The sequence below is a fragment of the Vigna umbellata genome, chromosome 4, assembly GCF_029865625.1.
Source record: "Vigna umbellata cultivar VRB3 chromosome 4, Vumbellata_1.0, whole genome shotgun sequence".
In the NCBI taxonomy this organism is placed as follows: domain Eukaryota; kingdom Viridiplantae; phylum Streptophyta; class Magnoliopsida; order Fabales; family Fabaceae; genus Vigna; species Vigna umbellata.
Window position 1 is genome coordinate 32778399 of NC_142168.1, and position 13461 is coordinate 32791859.

General features: G+C 33.6%; 3 protein-coding genes across 3 annotated transcripts; 1 reads left to right on the forward strand and 2 right to left on the reverse strand.

The window, feature by feature from the left end:
* The first annotated feature begins 2337 nt into the window (after positions 1-2337).
* On the forward strand, positions 2338-4063 carry LOC124841226 (transcription factor MYB36-like). Its single transcript, XM_047317466.2, has 3 exons — positions 2338-2680; positions 3034-3163; positions 3255-4063. The coding sequence occupies exons 1-3, from the start codon at positions 2545-2547 to the stop codon at positions 3805-3807; spliced, it is 819 nt and encodes a 272-aa protein (XP_047173422.1). The 5' UTR covers positions 2338-2544; the 3' UTR covers positions 3808-4063.
* Positions 4064-5257: 1194 nt separating this feature from the next.
* LOC124841225 (vacuolar protein sorting-associated protein 32 homolog 2-like) lies at positions 5258-6754 on the reverse strand. The gene is made up of 6 exons (XM_047317465.2): positions 6650-6754; positions 6297-6396; positions 6132-6217; positions 5956-6047; positions 5720-5834; positions 5258-5425 (listed from the first exon to the last, which is right to left on the reverse strand). Exons 1-6 carry the CDS (start codon positions 6719-6721, stop codon positions 5258-5260), a joined length of 633 nt encoding a protein of 210 aa, XP_047173421.2. The 5' UTR covers positions 6722-6754.
* Positions 6755-7300: 546 nt separating this feature from the next.
* Positions 7301-13187, reverse strand: LOC148199927 (putative LRR receptor-like serine/threonine-protein kinase At4g29180). The gene is made up of 12 exons (XM_088111357.1): positions 12948-13187; positions 11759-12784; positions 11430-11568; positions 11232-11303; positions 10680-10751; positions 10511-10591; positions 10206-10348; positions 9075-9298; positions 8748-8880; positions 8497-8559; positions 8031-8253; positions 7301-7865 (listed from the first exon to the last, which is right to left on the reverse strand). The coding sequence occupies exons 1-12, from the start codon at positions 13027-13029 to the stop codon at positions 7433-7435; spliced, it is 2691 nt and encodes an 896-aa protein (XP_087967483.1). The 5' UTR covers positions 13030-13187; the 3' UTR covers positions 7301-7432.
* Positions 13188-13461: the final 274 nt, after the last annotated feature.

Below are 13461 nucleotides of genomic sequence, written 5' to 3' on the forward strand. Positions count from 1 at the left end.
TGTTTTTATAGGAAGTCTAGAGTGTTATGCAATAGGCCTGCCAACCCTGAAAAACACAATAGTAAATACTTGTAGTAGCTTGTATTGTCATCAACGATAGAAGACAACGTTTTTTGTCTTTTTGTTCTCAAGAGGCCATGTTTGTGAAAGTTTGCTGGCACCTATGAAACAACACCAGAAAAAGGGAGGAGGAATGGTATTGTCTCAAGGTTACCACGAGGTTAATAGTGCTTGGTTGGGACTATGCTATATTCTTTTTTTTCATCAAATTTTGTCCTCTAACACATGTTAGGAAAATGTGAGTTTGAAGTTTGTAGGAAGAGATAAAGATGAAGTATAAAAATTTGTATATTAATTGTATTTAAGGTTTGAGTTGAAAGTAACATACTATTTATATAGATTTCTCTACAACTAGTTTTGGTTATAAAGTTAGAGGTTATCCATTTACTAAGTTTTATGTATTCTGATATTCGTTTTTCTTATAGTTTGTTTTTCAAATCGTTAGTTCTAACGGAGAGATTATACGTAAAAAGTATTACTATATTAAAGTCAATAAAAATTTTAGTTACTTTAATTGTTAATGCGTAATAAATGAAATCATTTATCTTTTTACCTAAATCATGTATTTATAAATATTAGAATGAACTTCAGATGGTTTAATTATGACTCAATTTATACTAATCATGTTTTATCGTAAACTAATTACTATCAGACTTAATCATTAGTTATGAATGACTGCTCGGTCTGTGAGTTGTGATAGCTCGATTTCTTGGATTATCGCGGTGATCGTTGTTAACTATATGAACCGTTTGATTCAGAGTTGACCGGGAGATCCTTCGATACACAACTCATTAGTATTAATTTTTGCAATGTTTTTTTTTCGAAAAAAACTAACCTCACAATTCCAATACTCTTCAATGCAGAATCAAGAAAAAGGTGCACGAGATAAGAGTTGTGTATGTGATGATTTGTTGATTTGTAGTTGTGGTGATTGTTAGAGTGTTTTCAATTTTTGAAGGGGAATTTTTCAGACTTGAATAATATAAGTTGAATCTTTTGATTAACATTTTGTTAAGAGAATAAAGATTTTTTGTTCTGAGAATAAATGTAAAGAAGGAGGTCGCTGTCTAGAGAGTGTATACATAGTCTCCAAAGTGAGAGTTTGGTAGCATCCTGAGTAGAGGGAAAACTGTTGGTTGTGTGGCAACAGGTTTGTTTGGAATATAATAATGTTACTAATACCATGAATTATTAAACAACAGACAAGATGAAAGAGGTTGTGCCATTTTGGGGATAAGATGCTGATGGAATTGACTAATACCACCGTACAATAATGAAACTCAAAACACTTTCATGTATTGTGTGTTATTATTATTATTATATATATATATGATTCAACGTTAGAAGAGAGTTTTCAAATCTAATCAAACTTACAAAATCACAAAATCACAAAATCAATTTATAAGATGAGATTTGTATCCACTTATAAATTATAAATTAGTCTTATATCGGGTAAACGTGGAACTTTCAACACTAAATATGCAAATATTACTTCTAAAACTGCTTTCACATATTCACGTACAGAGAGATTGAAAAAACATGTTCGGTTTTTGAGGGGCCAACCAAGAATCCGATTCTATCTGGGTCTGAACTTTTGCCCTGTAATATTTTTCTATTGGGCTACAAACATGAAAATGTAATGGGGTTTTCTTTTTGCATCCCCAGGTTTACTTCCTACACTATTTAAGTCTCTATATTTAATAAATAAATAAATGGATTCATTTTCGTTGAACTAACATTAAATGTCTTTTGATATGACAAATGACAAATCAAATAGATGCATTATACAATTTATTCTCCTATCAAAGTCTTAAAAGATCAGTATGATTCACTCTTTGTCACATATTTTATAAAGATGAATACCTAACAAAATCAAAGTTTAAACCATAAATAAAATAAATAAATAGCATCATAGTTTCTTAACAAAAACATATTTAACTATAAATAAATAAATAAACTTAAGGTGAAAAGAGTTAGAGGAACCTATTCTTATGCTATAAATCAAAGAGATCACACATATGCAGGACAATACAGTTGCTCCTGTGAATGAATATTTGTCACTGTCTGCTTAACTCTTCTATTAAAGGTCTGTCTTCCCCTCACTATATTTTGTACCATTACATTACATGAGGTTAATTCATGGATCAACAAATATGTTAATTCACTACATTTTGAATGGCCTCATTACTGACTGTTTCTTTCATCAGCTTTTACCATTCTTCCACAGAAACACACTAGGCACAGGGATTGAAAGTAAGGAGAGGGGCAGGTATAAGCTAACCAAAATGGAAACAAAGAAAAGAGGCAAGTGAGACAAAGTCAAGCATTCAAAAGTTGCAATCCATCACACTGTGTTCTTATAATGACATCTTTTGTGCTCTCTTTTGACATCTTCTCTAAGCCAAATACATTCACTTTCTCTTTTTCTCTCTGCCATTGATCAATCCTGGTGGTATACTCAGTTCACCAGTGGCCAAGTAGGCCATGGGAAGGGCTCCTTGCTGTGACAAATCTATCGTGAAAAAAGGGCCATGGTCTCCTGATGAAGATGTCACCCTCAGAAACTACCTTGAGAAACATGGCACTGCTGGAAATTGGATAGCTCTCCCCAAGAAAGCAGGTTTCTTTTTTCATCAATCATCACTGTCTGTCTGTGTTATCTCTTCATTCAGTCATTTACATTAAGAATTTTGCCTTGATTACACTATAATGTATGGTGTTTATAAGTGAACATTAAGACTCAAACTCAAATTATAAGATTTATTCTCACATAAAATCTTACATCGACTAAAAATAAGATAATTTCATGTTGATAAGATTCCTGTTTAGTGTTGGAAAATTTTCAAAGTCATGATTTATCATACTTCCGAATTAGTTAGAATGCATTCTTTATGTCTCTAAATGACTACCGTAAATAGTTAAATTTAAAATCTATTTCTTAATAAAAAAAAAGTTATAATGTTGTGGTTTTAGGGCTTAAACGTTGTGGAAAGAGCTGTCGTCTGAGATGGCTGAACTATCTCAGGCCTCATATAAAGCTTGGAGGTTTCACTGAAGAGGAAGACAAAATTATCTGCACCCTTTATGGCAATATTGGAAGCAGGCAAGTTCTTGTTTTTTTATTATATGAACGTTACCATAAAGTTAAGTTGCATGATATATGTGCATTATTATATGTGTGAATTTGGCTTCAGGTGGTCCCTCATAGCAGCTCAACTGCCCGGAAGAACAGACAATGATGTCAAAAATCACTGGAACACCAAGCTAAAGAAAAAGTTTCTAGGAGGAAACACTGGTAGTAGTACTGTTGCCACAAGCTACAACAATGGCACTGTCAGCGGTGCTACTTCTTCTGACCAATTCTCATCTTCTACTATTCAACCTCAAGTTGATGCCTTTGTCTTGAATCAGAAACTGAACTCAGCTTGGTTTGACTCCTACAATAATCTGAATCTGGAACAAACACCAATTTCAGTTCCTCTTCCAATGCCTCAGGAATTAGTATCGTTTAATTATAGTGCACCACCCTCTAATGAAATTTCATTGCCAACTTTCAATGCAGCTTCATTAGCACAGCAGAATGAAGATATACAATGGTTTGGCTATGAATATGCAGAGGAAAATGATCCAAATTTACTTGCTTTTGTGCTTGATGATCTGCTGATGAATCATGGGTCAGCATCTTCTGATCACATTGCTTCGTCATGTGTGGATAACCAAGACTCGTTCTACTCATCAAAAGCTTGAAAGAAAGAAAAAGGGAAATTGTGGAATGGAATGATAGTAGTGGTGACAAATGAAATAGCTCAAATCTGGGCAAAGTAGTTGTTGTATGTGGAATTGTGTGAGCTTCTGAAGTGTTTTGAATTGTGGTAGTATTAGAAATATATAGATATTAGTCAAAAGATGTAGTGCATGTCTTTTTCCATGTTAGAAGAATCTCACAAATGGTATGCTTTTTATAGTATAAAATTTGTCCAATAAGAGAGAGAGACTGAGTTCAAAAACAGTGATCGCACGTGGTCACCAAAATTTGTTGGTTTCTAAAGTGTTCATGAAACTAGCGTTGGTCCTTAAGAAATTTCCATAACAGGAAAAAGGGGTTCTATCTGACAATAACAACTACATATACATGTACATACTTATATATATGTTTGTGTGTGTTTTTCCTGTCCATGCATGTGGAAAATAGCAAAGTTTCATCCATGTTTCACACTTTTGGGTTAAAATTCATTTTCAACCCAAAACTAAAAGAAAATAAACAAGAAAATATTCAACCATACCTAAATTTTTATGAGTGGATGAACTAGTATATAAAAAGGGAAAATAAAATAAAAACGAGCAAGAATTTTATTTTTTAATAATCTTTTTTCCCATTTTCTTTGATTCGTCCACTCTTCATTAAGAAGGTAAGATTGGAGTCTGAATTTTAAATTAACAATTTATACTCAGTTATTGAACTCTAAAACAAAGTGAAGATTAAAATTTTGCATCTTTTTATACAAATTTCTTTTAAGTTGGCATATTTATATTTTCATTTGTTTTAGAATAATGAGATAATAACATATTTTTTTTTACAATATTTTAACGTAACATACATGTCAACGTAGAAAATAATATTTACAATGTATTATATTAAAATATGGTTAAAAAATCTGTATTAAAATATCTTTTTTCACGTATAAATGCAGGTTTTTGAGTAAGTTGTCAAAGTTTAAATTAACAATTAAATCTTTAAGAAAATTGAAAAATTAGAAATCAATGTTTTCATAAAAATAGGACATTTTGTGTCATGAGGGAGGGATTCCATGTTCAAACCACATGCAGATATGAGTACTTGACTTTTGTGTATGAATACACTGTTTAGTTGAAAAATGAGCGTGCTATAGAATATGCACGTAAGAACAAAAGTGTTAACCATTGTGCTAAACTAATAGATAACCAGAAAATAGAAATAGAAACTAAGGTCTGCTCTGTTCATCAATTTCAGACAGAAGAACTCTTGAGATATTGAAGCAAGTAGTCATCAAGCACAAAAATGTCTGCAAAATAAGAACAAGATTCTCAATTTCTCATACTTTTCTCCAAGGTTTAAGCAATTCATTTCAAATTATATATGATACATCACACATGCCAATGCATAGGTAACAGATTCACTACACAAATGAAAAGTGTTTTAGGATTCAAATGGACCTGGTCAAAGTGCCATCTCAGCCTGCAAAGCTGTCAATTCATCTACCTCTGAAGTGGACATTACAGGGCGAGTAGGTTGCACTGAGACTGCAGGGACTGTAGTTCCTGACTGAAGAAGCTGTTCTTCCAATTCATCAGCCTCTAGTTCTTCAAGTTCTGCTTCCAATTCGTCCTGAAACCAAAAAAACTCAGAATGATCCACATAAATGCACTGTGTTCTATGACAGTAGTTATTAAGAAAGAAATTTTAAGTCCAGTTCAATTTAGTAAAATCGACTTATAAAATAAGGTTACACTCACTTATATATTATAAATTGATTTGATCTCTAATAAACGTGAAACTTTCAATAATTATTAGGTATTCCACATGTACAAGTTTCAATTTATGAGAAGAAATTAATCTCTAAGTATGTGTCAACAGATTGCTAAGATCATGAAAATTGCCATTTGATTTGAGGAAGGTGACCTCATCAAAACAAGAAGCTGCACCAATGGGAGAGGACACGGCTTCCTGAATCATTCTCATGTTATCAGTCTGTTGACTGATCTCATCCATAGTCTTGTCAACATCATCAATATTCCTGAAATTGAAGATTTTTCTACTCAGCAATATCATAGATCAAAGTAACTACTTGAATAAACATGATAACGCATCTGCTTCAGTTATCATAAAATAATTAAAACATAAACTTCACTACCCACGTTGCTTTTTGCACAATCTTCATGGCATCTGCTCCAGTTCTTAATGCTGCTACTGTTTCCGCGGTGACTGTAGCACCTTCCAACATTATCATCTGTAACACAAAAACAAACAGCATAAGATACACAAAAGGCTCAAGACATATATAACCTAAATCATCTTATGATTTCACACCCACCTGGTCGTGAATACGCAACTGGAAATTTCCCAGCTGCTCTATTTGTTGTTCATATAACTTCTTCCTCTTCACACATTGCGCTGCCGCTGCATCAAACAAAAGTTCAAATCACACATTTCGCACACACACATATATATAGAAGGAGATTAATCAGAACCCCAATACCCCTTTTGTTCTTTCTTCTAATGAATTCGATAGCCTTTTCCTTTTCTGCATTCACTTTCTTAAGAAGCACATCCTCCTTTTTCTCAAGCAGTTCAAGTGTCTGCATGATCATAAGAACAAAACATTCAAATCGAAGACTCCTTTCTCACTCAAATTTTGACCATGTCTATATATCGTTACACGATGGAATGCAGAAACATGTAAATATAAATTTGAACTACAAAACACTAGCACGAGGAGCAGAATTAAGAGCAAAAAAGAGCAATGCTATATACGATGATGTAATGATATTATATACACACAGCATAAGATAACATAGATAAAAAATAAAGAAGAAACAGTGATCGGTGTACCTTGTTTAACTTTTCTAAGACGGCAATAGGATCGCGTTGTTGTTTACGTTTGTTAAAGAAGTTGCTGAACATGATTAACCTAGTACTGTGGTTGTTTTTTGGTCTTCGACGTTAGTAGTGTGGTAATGATGGGTATCTACGTTCCTACGTAACCTAATATTTTCACAGCTGATACAACTGTGTTGATAATAAAAACTGATTAGTTCATTTAATATATGTCATTGCATATAGAACATTTTTATATGTTTCATATATTAAACAAATCTGTTAAAATTAGATAAATAATTTTGGTTGAAACACAAAAAGAAAATGCCTATAAATAGTATGTATGTATGTATATATAAAAAAAGTATAACTTCATAAATGCTTATAAAATTTACCATTGCGTGCTAGTTAGAAACTTATATATGGTATTTTTATTTTGTGATAACTTTATTATTGATATGAATTTAAGTGGGTCGAGAGTACTATATTAAATGAAAATAGGAAAAAGATATAATATTCAAAAGGACAACTGCTATGTCACTTTCCAGGTTCTGTTATCAATTAATTAATAAAAAAAATTCGGTTGAAATAAATTGATCACTGCCTATTGAGGTTATCCAAGTATTAGAACAGGGAAAAAGTGCAGACAAGCTGAACAACACCAAATAAATATAAATAATTTTTCATCAAATACTGCAGAAGAGTGCCGTTTGTTGCAGTAACAGTGTGCCTTTCATCTTACGGTTTCACAAAAATGTACAATTTAATTAACGAATCCTGATGGTTCCATGTATACTGCTATCTTGGGAAAGGATAGGTGATAGATTCACTGTCATAAGACTGTGCTTCTGATGAACTGTAGAATTCAGTGTAGATTTGTTTTGGAGGGGACACAAATGTTTCAGTGTTACTAGGAGATTCCATTGTCAAACACTGTTTTAACTCTGCTATGACAACACTCATTGTAGGTCTCTGAAAGGAGGTTGATGCAGAGCATTGCATAGCTATTCCTAAAGCTCTCCACCCAGAATTTGCACCAAATTTTCCTTGCAGCCTTGGATCTAAAATTTTATTCAACTCTCCTTTTTCAAGCTCAGGTCTTATCCACTCAAGTATGTGCATTATTGTGTTGCCTTTAAATATTGCAGGGCGACCTGTGATTAATTCAAGCAGAACAACTCCAAAGCTATAGATGTCACTTTTCTCATTCAAACCCCCTAATTTGTAGTACCTGAATAAATGCACAATGTAGTTAGGACATAGTAGCAAGTCCATGATGATACAGTAAAACTATATTTGCACATTAAGTATTAACATACTATAATGTTTTTTTTGTACTTTTTTAGGAATTAATTTCAATTTGAACAATAAAATGAATCTACTGATAAGGACTTACTCTGGGTCAAGGTACCCTGTTGTGCCCATTATTGCAGATTTGTCATTTGTAGCATCAGTATCAATCACATGAGATTGTTGTTTTTGGTTATCTTTCTTAAACTCCTTGGAGAGACCAAAATCTGCTATCTTGGCTTCCAAATCTTGACTTAAAAGAATGTTTGCTGTCTTTACATCCCTGTGTACTATTGGTGGCATGCAACCATGGTGTAGGTAATCCAACCCTTCAAATTCAAATGCATCATTCATCAAACATCAACACAAATACCAAAAGAATGTAGTTGCACAAAACCAATTATGCAGGTACACGACAACAAGTTATTCGCCGTGGTGACATAGTCATGGATGAAAAATTATAAAAACATGCTCTTTTGACAAGATTATATAAACCAAGAAACATGATTTGAAAAGTAAAAGGTATAGAAGAAAGACACTTTTGGCTTCCTCAAAAATGAAGTTATACTGACCCTCAGCGGCATCGATTGCTATCTGTATTCTCCTTTCCCAACTCAAGCAATCTGAATTTCCATCTGCAATCATGAAATATCTTATTGCAACATGCTCTCTCTGTTTATTTACTTTGTGATGCTATATGTATTGCAGTAAACAAATAAAGGTTCATGATCATGCATTGTTACAGCAGATTGCAACATAAATAACCTTCCTTTTCTCAGTGCATTTCAATTAAATTGAATATGGAGCAGTGTATGAGTAGTACCTGAGAGAAAGAGAAAATCTTTCAGGCTGCCATTGGTCATGTGCTCGTATATGAGAGCCATCTTGTTATCGTCATCACAATAACCAACAAAGGATACCAAATTTTTGTGATGAACTGTCATCAAAAGCTCAGCCTGCAAGCCATGTACACGTATGAGTGCCATCTTGTACCATTATCAAAATATCCGATGAAGGATATCACATTTTTGTGCTGAATTATCATCAAAAGCTTAGCCATGATTAGTTTCTTTGGATGGTTCTGATGTTGAATAACATTTCCCTAGAATCTAAGTAGTATAATCCATTGGTAGAATGTGGTACTAATTACCTCAGTTTGAAATTCTTTTGGGCCCTGCGATGATGATGGAGAAAGCATCTTAACTGCAACTTCTTTGCCATCTTTCATCTGCCCACTATACACAATTCCAAATCCTCCCTTGCCAATGACCTTTTCAAAGTTGTTGGTGATGTCCAAGACTTCTGAATACGTGTATTGCCAGTTCTTCGTTGTTACATTTTTCCCTCTTTTGTTCAGCATACTGATCTCCTCATCTTTGTTCAAAAGGAAAGTAGAATAAAGTTTGGTTAATTTGTTTTTCTCATTTATTTTAGGTTTAATCATTCCCTTCTTTGCCATCTCCTCAATGAGTTTTCTAGAATAGATCCCTCTCTTTTTTTTTTGTCTTAATTGAGTTCCTGAAATTGAAAAATCAATGCAATTGGGTCCTTTAACGAGTTAAAATTTGACTGAGGTGTCATTGTGACCTGATTTTATTAAATTATGTGGCAAATGAATGACATGATATGTGGAATATGATATATTAAACAATTAAATAATAGGTTTCTAATGAAAATTAAAATTTGGAATAAGGAAATTAAGGTTCTTAGTATTGTTGTTTTAGAGTTTCTGATAAAAATTAAAATTTGGAATCAGGAAATTAGAGTTCTTCATATTATTGTTTTAGGGTTTATGATAAAAATTGAAATTGGAAATCGCGATTGGCTCAGCTTGAGGTTATGGATGTGTCTAATAACAATCTATCTGGTATGTTCCAAAGTTTCCAACCAAGGTGAAGCTCAATAATGCAGTCTCCTTCGTGATTTATTGTGCTTCCAATCTCATTTCCAATTTGCTTGTTTTTTACGAATCCTAATTTGGTGAAAATTTAACATTTCATAATTTTTTACTTACAAATTTTCCACGTAAGAGATTTTACTTATGTCACGTAATCTAATTATTCCAACTCACACTCACCTTAAACTTAACTCCGTTAATCCAATTTAACGGCAGAGGACCCAATTGCTTCAATTTTTCACTTTTAAGAATTCAATTGAGAAAAAAAAAATAGAAAAGGAACGAACATAGAGACTACTAAAATGATTAAACTTTATTTTATGTTTGTTTCTCAGGTTTTGACAATCAGATGGAAGCCGTTAATATCAATAAAGCAAGAAGTACCTGATCGTTCATTTCTTCTGAGTTTCCTAAAGAGAATGAAAGCAACCAATATAACTAAAACTGATACTGATACAACTATGGGAACAACAATTTTAACGGTTTTATTGCTCCCTCCTGAGTCACCGAGATTTTGATCATCGACCCTGAAAAATGATGAAAACATGAGACATGAAACCAAATGTTTGATGAAACCTCTAAAAATTTGTAGGTCCTGGCTTTCTCTACCATGATTCTTGATATTTATAAGACAAAAGAAACTAGCCAGGCTTTATGAACATATCTTATTCTACTATAGCAGGGCATACCTCAATGTAAGTAACCCAGTCTTTGATCTTTCTAAAAGAGTGACAGGAACTGAACCAGAAAATAGATTGTCCTTTAAATCCCTACAAAAGTTTATCTTTCTTGCATTAGCCATTGTTACCAATTCGCCACTGCATATATCAGGTCATGCCACCAACACCAAACACTTACAAATATTTAAGGGATTTCAATTCTTCCAAGAACTCAGGCACTGCTCCCGTTAAGCTATTGTTGTGTAAGTCCCTGAATAAAAAATTGTAGGTCTGTCATATTATATATATGATGAAGAAACCATTCTTCTTTACAATGGTGAAATTGTGTACAGGTTAAAGGCATTCAAGTTATATTATTCATAAAATAATTTGTCTTCGTCACACGGTTGAGTCTATCGAGGAAGAGATTTACCGGAGAAACATAAACACCAATAACATCTGAGCCGAATCATATAAGAGATTGACACCACCCTCTACCCAAAACCTTAAGGCAATGGGTTAGTGGGTCTTTCACTTTTATATAATGTTCTACTTTCTCATTTCTATCCAACATAGGACTTCAACTCACATTTGGATTCAAAACAGTAACGATCTTATTACATACTTCTCTGTCTTCTCATTCTATCTTACTCTTTATTGTACAAATTACTGTATAGAGATTTCATGAATACAATTTGTCAAAGCATAGTGATGGCAAACGTACTCAGAGTTTTGTATCATGTGTACTTACAAAGATTCCAGCGACGAGAGATTGGAAATGGCAGAAGTTAATGCTCCGCTCAAACTGCTGGAGCTCATATTCCTAGAAAAAGAAAATGCTCACTTCTTGGCTTGAATAAAAGGATATATAATGTAAAAGTCAAAACTGATTTATTCAAATAGGACATTCAGAATGGAAGAAGGAAAAAGATAGAAATAGATTGCTCACAGAGATATAATTCTGGGAGGAACTGAAGTGCTATAGTTGCATATTAAGCCTTCCCAAGATTGATTCTTTGGCTCACATGGATCACCCATCCAATTTCTTTGAATTTTATAGCTTTCCTTTATATCCGCCATAGCATGAACTGTGTACACATATAATTGAATCCACTTAAAGGCATAATCATTTCAAACTCTAAAACAACTGCAAGTGACATGATTGTTGCTTGTTTGATGCGGTTGCACCAGATTTTGTTCTTGTTAAAGTCTCATAGGGCTAAGCAGTAATGCATTGATTTTGAACATCAAATTTTGAACTAAGAAAACGCATCATACCATCTTGTTGAAATGTTGCTAGTGAATCTAGCCTCACTACATAAATCTCAACTGCATTAAGAATGGGTGGAAGGGTTGAATCTTCTGTTTTGCGTATGGAAATACGATGTTCATTTGCCACCAAGGATTTCGAATTAGAAAGGGTGGTTGCAAACAAGTGACGGGGTACTATGGAATCAAACAATGGAGATCCATTCCAAGATATATTGAATTTCCTCAACTGGGTTTTCTCAAGCTGCTCCACTTCAGCAAAGTACAAGTACACATAAAATTTCAAACTTGGATCATCTGGGGTCCAAGAAAGCTCCAAAGTATCACTGCCATTCTTTGGTCTAGCAGCAGTACTAATAACTTCAAATGGTGGTCTAAAGCCATCATCATTGACATTTATTGCTGTGGAAGTGCTGACAGAATCCCAGGATGAAGAATTCAAAGGGGACCAGATTCTATCATAAATATCATCCTTGTATCTACCACTTCCATTGACTGACCCAATGTCCCATCGTTTGAAAAGGGTTAGCGAAGCAGATTCCCCAAACTCAGTGTTATAAACAGAACTATTAACTGGTCTAAACTCTAATCCTGAGATAAAAGGAATTCCAGCTCCCTTGTTCACAAGGCAAACATACGTCACATCTGATTGTGCCAAACTGATTATTTCAAGTACAACTTCCTCCGAGGCATTTATGAATTTCACTGTGGACCAGAAATTGACATCAACATAGAGATCAAACTCTGGAGGCTTGTTTTCTCCATCATAGTTTCCATACAAGAAGGAAGCCCTGATCAAATATAAACTGTCACTTCTCACATCTGTTATACTATAACAGTTCCTTTCTCCGTTGGGAAAACTTCTGAGATCTGAGAGTACATATGGCAGATTGGGATTGTTTGGGTAAGCATATTCAGTGGAGATGTTCCAAATAACCCCACTCTGTATATACCCTCCATCACCAGTGTACTTTATTTGAGTTGTATCATCTGTGTACCAATTTTCCGAACTACCGCAATCAATGCTTATGAAGCCTGAACAGAAAGAAAAGACATATTAAGACATAAAAAACTAAACTTGATGATGAAGAGACAAGGACTGCTGATAAGTACAATTCTAAGGAATGTTGGAGAAAATGTTCGATGGCATCAATCGGTAATGTTGCAGAAAAAGAAAGAAACATCAAAACTCACTAACCTATTTGTTGTTGTGCCTGAACCAAAGCTAAGAGGACAACACAAAGTGTCAGCAATGGTATGAACCCAATCGAATTTCTCATCGCTGGAAACCAGAGAAGACACTGTCAAAGGTGTTTCAAATTGGTGGCTGTTCGTATCCTTGAAGACATGTACTTTCATAGAAACATTAGAGGGTGGCAACCAGCAAGGTGGAAAAAACAAACACAAAACAATGGGTCAAATGTTAACATGTCAACTTTGACACGCATTTTTGTCGGTTTTGACAAAACCAGACACTGAAATTTAAAAGTCTAAAAATTCATCAAATGGAAGAGGATCACCAAAAGAGTTAGCAAAACGTGATTACTCACACAAAATAACATCACACATTTTTATATTCATTCGAGATATGTTACAAAGATAAAATCATAATAAAAATATAAAATTTTATATTTTAAAAAAAAAGATGAGAGTAAAAAATAAATAAAGATAATGTCACTTATAAAATAGTTAGGTGTGTGAAAAGAATATTT

What these genes read in the sequence shown, in the direction of transcription:
- LOC124841226 (XM_047317466.2), top strand. Translation starts at nt 2,545, where the DNA reads ATGGGAAGGGCTCCTTGCTGTGACAAATCTATCGTGAAAAAAGGGCCA. An exon ending in AGCTCTCCCCAAGAAAGCAG is followed by an intron (nt 2,681 to 3,033) that starts GTTTCTTTTTTC and finishes TTGTGGTTTTAG; the next exon opens with GGCTTAAACGTTGTGGAAAG. An exon ending in TATGGCAATATTGGAAGCAG is followed by an intron (nt 3,164 to 3,254) that starts GCAAGTTCTTGT and finishes ATTTGGCTTCAG; the next exon opens with GTGGTCCCTCATAGCAGCTC.
- LOC124841225 (XM_047317465.2), bottom strand. Translation starts at nt 6,721, where the DNA reads ATGTTCAGCAACTTCTTTAACAAACGTAAACAACAACGCGATCCTATT. An exon ending in TAGAAGAAAGAACAAAAGGG is followed by an intron (nt 6,218 to 6,296) that starts GTATTGGGGTTC and finishes TGTTTGATGCAG; the next exon opens with CGGCAGCGCAATGTGTGAAG. An exon ending in AGTTGCGTATTCACGACCAG is followed by an intron (nt 6,048 to 6,131) that starts GTGGGTGTGAAA and finishes TTTGTGTTACAG; the next exon opens with ATGATAATGTTGGAAGGTGC.
- LOC148199927 (XM_088111357.1), bottom strand. Translation starts at nt 13,029, where the DNA reads ATGAGAAATTCGATTGGGTTCATACCATTGCTGACACTTTGTGTTGTC. An exon ending in CCTCCCAGAATTATATCTCT is followed by an intron (nt 11,304 to 11,429) that starts GTGAGCAATCTA and finishes TTCTTTTTCTAG; the next exon opens with GAATATGAGCTCCAGCAGTT. An exon ending in ACAGGGTACCTTGACCCAGA is followed by an intron (nt 7,866 to 8,030) that starts GTAAGTCCTTAT and finishes GCATTTATTCAG; the next exon opens with GTACTACAAATTAGGGGGTT.